At 43.7% G+C, this 6,934-nt stretch overlaps 1 protein-coding gene across 1 annotated transcript; it reads right to left on the reverse strand.

Moving 5' to 3' along the window:
• Positions 1 to 300: 300 nt before the first annotated feature.
• Positions 301 to 3,071, reverse strand: cbx8a (chromobox homolog 8a (Pc class homolog, Drosophila)). Its single transcript, XM_070847714.1, has 5 exons — positions 2,873 to 3,071; positions 2,707 to 2,750; positions 2,250 to 2,315; positions 1,748 to 1,814; positions 301 to 1,318 (listed from the first exon to the last, which is right to left on the reverse strand). The coding sequence occupies exons 1-5, from the start codon at positions 2,939 to 2,941 to the stop codon at positions 473 to 475; spliced, it is 1,092 nt and encodes a 363-aa protein (XP_070703815.1). The 5' UTR covers positions 2,942 to 3,071; the 3' UTR covers positions 301 to 472.
• Between the last annotated feature and the right edge of the window lie 3,863 nt (positions 3,072 to 6,934).

Below are 6,934 nucleotides of genomic sequence, written 5' to 3' on the forward strand. Positions count from 1 at the left end.
AAATTCAGAATCTTATTAGATTTACGTGGTTTTATGGCAAAAAAAAAAAAAAGGGGGGGGGGGGGGGGGGGGGAACACCTGAATGGATCTTTGTAATAATGTGTGACTTTATGATCTTCCTAGTGGACACTGGCACAGTCAACATCTGGGTGCGTTTTAGCTCAAGTTCATATTGTGGGATTATTATCCAGCAGAAGCTACGATGAGCTTCTTTATGATGACGTGGTTTCTTGTAATAAAATGACAAAAATATATCCTTCATGATGGACAGCAGCAAAAAAAAAAGAACAAACCTTAAACTCGTAATGTCACTTTCATTTTTAATTCTCTCAGCAGCGTATTAAATATTTGTATGTACACGTTTGAAAGTTACATAGAAAAAATAGAGTATGACAGAAAGCCTGTTAGTCGCTTGTTAAACAATTATTTACGCGTACATTATCCTCCTGTGACCTACACCAGCAGCACACACTCATCTTTTCTCTCTGAAAAAGCCTTTGTCCGTGCTGCTCTCTCTGATGGTGACTGTCAACAGGTTCATGGTGACATCTGTCACGGTCACAGAGTCCACGTTGGTGAAAGAGGGGGTCCAGGACGAGGATGGACGCGTGGGCGAATCGTGGATGGACTCGGACCGCGTGGAGATGACAGCAGCTTGTTCCCGGGACAGACGGCACTCCTCCGCCTGATGTCTCCGGTGCTCTGCGGCGTGCTTCATCTTCCTGGGCTGAGGGATAGACATCCTGGACACGCAACTAGTCCTGTGCCCCCCCTGATCACTTTTACGCACGTCTGGGCTGAATGAGCAGCTGTAAGTCATCCCTGCGCCCCCCGCGTGTCTCTGCTCGCTGCTGGATTTGGGTGTTATCGTGGTCTTCTCCTGAAACCTCTTGGTCAGCTGCATGAGGCTGTGATCTGACGTCTCTCCGTGGTGATGCAAGCGCCGGGGCGTTTTGGGCAACTCCAACAGCCTGGTCCGTTTGGTGTCCGGCTCTGCTGAGCTGCCTCCATCATCCTTATCATAATGTAAATGCAGCTTCGGTTTGCGCCCTCTCTTTTTGGGCACCCGGGCAGATTCTTGGGCTGTCAGAGCTGCTGCTGGAGTCGGTCTGGGCCTCCTCTCTGGCTCCGGTGGCCGGACGTGGACACTTTCCCCTCGGTTGACAGCGCTCGGTGGGAAGATTGTGGGAACCACGGTGCGTAAACCCTCCCTGGCCCTCGGTGTTATGACAGGCTCCGGGATGGGATAGGAAACCTGGATCCCCCTGGGGGCCTCTCCTCGAAATTCATACGTCTTTTCTTTGGCTTTGGCTTTGGCCTGAGGACAGAGCAAATAAGGGTTATGAGAGGAGGTTTCACAGAGATGGAAATTTCAAGTCTCCTGAGGAAATTTAAAGGTTTAAGAGAAGCTGGTGACCCGTTTGCTTACACTGAAGGCCTCCTCCTGAAACTGCTGTTTTTAAGGAATGCGTGTCAGATACATAAAACATAGAACATATAAACGATGATTAAAATGTATAATAAAGGACACAACTCCGCCTAACCTCATGGAGACCATAAATTAATGAGTTTCTCTTGGGTGGCAACTGCACTTCCGCTAGTTGCACCTCTGAATCACAGCCCAACAGTTTCAAAATGACCGTGGCTGCATATTTGACATATCATGGAAATTATTCACCATCTCAGAAAGGCGACAAGATTAAATGTGAACCAGAGAAATGCGCATCGCAACAGAACATTCACCCACCTTCAGGAGAAAGGTCTCGGGTTTGGGTCCCCTCTTTTTCGGGCCAAACAGCTCCCTTTCGCGCTCCCTGGACAATGAAAATCATTATAAGATTCATCAAAACACATTCCTGAAAATATATTTTAATTTAGTCTATAATTAAATCGGAAAATCTAATTTTCCAAGTGAGGGCCAAACTCTGCCAATGGAGTGAGTTTCCCCACAGTTTTTAGGAGAGATTTTATTAGAAATTGGTTAAATTAAAATGCTAAATGTGTCACAATAAAGCAGATAACGTGTTTGTGACAGGAAAAATGGCATCAACGTTTGCAGCCATTTCGACTGGAAACGGAACCACCCCGCCCCACTGCCACTTGTTAACACTTTCTTTAGGAAAAAAGTAAGATTTAAAGACTCAATTCTGGACAAAGTGTGCTGTTTATGGACACTTTTTGTAGCACAGAATGAGCGGTGCCATCTCGGTTCTGCAGAGCGGCCTACTGCTGCGCTGTCAAACCCTCACCTCTCCTCGAAGGCAGCGAAGAGACGTGCATCCAAAATGTTTTCCTCCGGCTCCCAAGTGCTGTACCTGTGTCACAACAGCGGGGAGGAGAGGTGTTTATTACCGTACAGTGAGCGGATCGCGTGTCAACGCGGGGTGTAACACTTTTATCAGCGCAGTGTTGCTGCGTGAGCTGCAAATTACAGACTACGTAGCGGACGGTGACGCATGGTGAACCCAGCCATTGCTAAAGCTAGTGTGGACTTTAATGCATCCCAGCGGGCTGAAGCTCAGACACTTCCAGCCGCTGACTGTTGCACACAACCCACCAGAGACACCGTAAACTGCGCTACAGCACGCAGGGCCGATGATATGATAAGAGAAAAAAAAACATCCACAAGCTGAATAACGACGTGGTGCAGTTGTACGAGCGGCCAGGATGGAGCGCTGTCCTTCACAGCCCGGATATTATACTCACTTCTGAGACCAGCCCTTCCATTTCACGAGATATTCCCAGCAACCCTGCAAAAACAGATCCGTGATAGATTCAGGTTATCAGAGAATTGTCTGTCGGCGCTGCACAAACAAATGGTTGCGTAATAGGTGTGGAGACACAGCCTGTGGGGGAAAAATGCAGCGTATACCCGTCTGATTCGCCGTTTAATGATGGACTCGGCTGCGAAGACGCTCTCACCAACAGCCGAGAGCTCCATGATTCACCATGCAGCGCGTTTATTTCTCTCGCTTTTATTATTTTTGGCTTCCCCGCGTCCTCCTCGGGTTGTTTAATTCCGCACATCCCATAATACGCAATCTGAGAGGACGTCATCACGTCTTTTTCTGTTGCCAGGCACCGCAGTCGGTAGGACGGATCGCGGCGGAGCACATTGGCTCAGTTGTTGCTACGTGCTCCGGATCTGTGCGCGGAGGGGAGGAGTCCCGCTGCTCTGGCTGCTGTGCAGGAATGTCTGGCACAGGGCGACAAGCAAAGTCAGAGGCTCCCGGAGCGGGTCCGTGAACCCCCCTGAGGTTCCCTGGGGGGGTCCGTGAAGTCCGAACCAAAAGAAAAAATAGTTTAATTTCACAAGATTTATGAAAAAAAATGTCGAAATTAAGCCAATGAGAGAGGAGAGTGGGTGGTTTAATGCAAGGTCGCATCCTCACGCACAAATCAATTACTCAAAACATCTGTAAATATTTGTCTTTATGTGTAAAAGCATGAATAATTCAATCACAAATTAAGGAATATCCTCCCAAATAGAAATCGTTACAAAAACATTGAATCAAATGGGATTTAAAAAGGATTAAAAAAAAAATAAAAGGTTTCCTCTCAGACACACTTTGACTTTGGATAGTTAATTTATTTATTTAGATTAGATTATAGAATCACGATTGATTATTCAAATCATCTGTTTAATACAGTCCACTTGCACTTACATTAACGTCTCGTTTCAGGTTTAAGGTGCTGAATATGAAAAGAAAAGGGCCCATGTGAAGCCAGACTGTGCGTAATTGGACTTTTGCGCGTTAACATTTTACGCACGCCATGAAGCAGCGCACAATTTTACCATATCTGCGCACAAATATTGCGTTTATACCAAAATTTAGTGGAGAAAAAATGATAAAAAGAAATGTTTTGAATCGGTGGGTGTTTAATGTCCATTTCAGAGGTTGCGTATTTTTCTTCAAGCTATTGCACTTAATCAGTAAAGACAAGTCCGTTTGTTTAGCCTGATAACAACTGTTATGAGAAATATTTTTACAAGAAGAAACAAATGACATGAAAAACAAATGAGGCATAAAACGACTGCTTCACTCAAAAACAAGCAGAATATTCACAGCCTTTCTAATAATAACCGTGAGGAGCTAAATGACATCAGTCACGTCCTGCGTGAGTTTTGAATTTCGGAAAACACTGAAACAAGGTGAAACTTTGCCCCCAAAGTTGAAATACAGCAACATTTAAAGTAGGCCTCCGTGCTGACCTGGTTCTGGTTTATGTGGAACAGTCAAACAAAAAACACTGAGAACCAAAACTGTTTCTGTGATCAGTGGAAGGATGTTTTGTGCATCTGTAGATTTCTCACTGAACTTTTTTATTTTCATTCTGTCTTGTATAAATATGTCCTGTTGTTTCTAAGATGAATTCTTAATCTACAACTGCTTGAAAGATTTTATGATAATAATAATAATAATCATCGTTATTATTATTACAATAGAATTATTTCATAATAATTACAGATTTTTTTTTTTTTTACTTAGTCTTCATGGCTGTTGTTTACCTCACAAATAAAACGAGGCACTTATAATTTAATTTAAATTAACGTGAAACGTTTGTATTTCTGCAACCAGAAACAAATTATTATTATTATTGTTGTTATTATTATTATTATTATTATTATTGTTGTTGTTGTTGTTGTTGTTGTTGTTGTTGTTGTTGTTATTATTATTATTATTATTATTATTATCACTATACCCAGCAGTCTGGCTTTTTTGGGGATATATTTAGCAACCACTATGATGGAGATCATAGAATATTAATCACACAAATTGATTTGGGGATAAATTGAGGAGAGGGAAGAGTTGGCGTGACACGTTCACATTCATCAGCTTTTCATTTGAAATGTTAAATGAAGATGAGATTAAATAATAATGATAATAATAATAAATGTCACCCAAATTTTGCTGATAGAACCATCAGTGTCTTAATCTTGCAGTCTCCATACCAGCCACAGGACCCAGCTCTTCATCATCATCCTCATCATCACCTGAGCTGAGTGGAGGGTCAAACAGACGCCAGATTGGAAAGTAATTAAATCATTTAAAATGCTTGACAGTAGAGTTTAGATGCAACACTGGAAATGCATTATTTTCATTTCAATATTTTAGCTCTTCCTCTTTTTCATTTTGTCTCTTCAAAATGAGCCCAAACACGGAAACACAGAAACCTGGAGGCTTCAGGCCTGCGAGAGTTTATTCACTAAACGAATTAAGCAGGCAGGCCGATGGTGGATTTGTTTCTGCTCTAACTAACCAGTCTGTGGGCCAGGAATCTCCAAAAATCGCCGGTGGCCAATTTGAAAGATAAAATGTGACATCTTAAGAGAAATCCTCGAAGCTTATTGACAGGATTTTGCCACAGATTCTCAGTATCACTGACAAATATTACCTACAAATGCGTTTATCTCCATTTTTATCTTGATTTGCTTTCCTAATTACGCCGTTTAAAACCATCAAATCCCGATCTAACATTCACCGTAAATGGCCCACATGAGAATAAACACGCAGGCTTTTAATTAATTGGACTTATTTGTAAAACAAAATAGATAATAACAATTAGATGTGGGATCTTTCGCCGCAGATGAAATCGCATCATGAGCAGGGAGGCAGTGTGTCCTCTGGAGAGCCGCAGCAGCGTTTTGTCTCGATCACATCAAAGAGAGTAAATGATATATTTGCTGCTCATCTGTCCGCTCAAACTCTCCCCGCTGTGGAGCGGACAAAGGCGGGCGCGCCGCGGACAAAAGATGCGTTGTGGCTGCCCGTCGAAATATGAACCACCATTTTGATAGTCATAGGCTGTAGACCGACATTTCCTGTCGGTGCTATAATGGCTATAGCCTGCGCTGTCTCTGCGAGCACAGAGAGGCGGCTGGTGCGCGCAGAGAGGAGGCAGCTTCGCGCACGCCGCCGCGGTTCTCCATATTTGGCCGCGAGTCGATGAAAAGTGAGTCTGCAGGAGCCGCAATGGCGACAGCAGTACATGAATAAACAGTGCTGGCTCTGTGAGAACATTATTGGCTCTCTGGTTTCTGGGCAACTGCTGCGCACAGCTCGCTGTTCACTGTCCTACTTTACCGGGCGACATTTTCTGCTGAAGGTGTCTCAGACAGAGAAACCTCAAACTGTGAAGCCGTGTGGCTCCGACCTGCAGGTTTTTTTTTTTAGCCACATTTTTGCGCATGCTTTGAATTAGGAAGCATCCTATACAGCAGCCTGACACGCCACCACAGCTCTAGCTCTCATTTCTCACACCATAACTATTTTGGGGGTTTTAACCTTTTGGTCTGTTTGTGTTTAAGCAGCTCTTTTTAGACAAACGAGGTTTTCTCACGACAAATAAATGAAAAGTCCACTGAGGGCTTTTTTTTTCTATATGTGGAAAGAAAATAGAGAACAATTTAAAAAGCAATATCATAATTAATTGTTATATTTTAAAATAGTCTCTTTATTTAGAGCTGTTGAGTTGTGTGCGCCACAGGCCTCCTCCGGGTCAAACGCGGGGCTTTGAGTCAAATGATCCAGTGAGGCAGCAGAGTGCGGAGAGCAAACCGACACTGTGCAGGCTGCTGGTGGGCACGACGATAAAGGGGGAATGTGAAACATCACACTTGGTCTATAAATATGTTCTCCAGCTCGACGATGTTTCAGTTTCCTATGGGTGCATGGTCGGCCCACATAGTTGGTGCAAAGCCATGAAAGGCCTATAGAGATAACCTTCACACACAGAGAGAGAGAGACACGCACACACACATGCGAGCTCCTGTGAGTAAATGATTTTTGAAATTCCGATCATATCAACTGAAAACTGAGTTTCACAATTAGAGGAGAAGCGCAGAGTCATGCGTGTGTTTGGTTGCCAGTATGTCTGTTTGGTCGTCATGTTTTTCCCCCTCATCAGACTTCAGTAGCTCACACACCCCAAA

Source organism: Pempheris klunzingeri, chromosome 17 (assembly GCF_042242105.1).
Source record: "Pempheris klunzingeri isolate RE-2024b chromosome 17, fPemKlu1.hap1, whole genome shotgun sequence".
Classification (NCBI taxonomy): domain Eukaryota; kingdom Metazoa; phylum Chordata; class Actinopteri; order Acropomatiformes; family Pempheridae; genus Pempheris; species Pempheris klunzingeri.

Coding starts and splice junctions, on each gene's coding strand:
- cbx8a (XM_070847714.1), bottom strand. CDS start 2,941: ATGGAGCTCTCGGCTGTTGGTGAGAGCGTCTTCGCAGCCGAGTCCATC. Junction 2,316..2,706: donor TGGAAGGGCTGGTCTCAGAA/GTGAGTATAATA, acceptor GTTGTGACACAG/GTACAGCACTTGGGAGCCGG. Junction 1,319..1,747: donor CCGAGACCTTTCTCCTGAAG/GTGGGTGAATGT, acceptor CTCTGTCCTCAG/GCCAAAGCCAAAGCCAAAGA.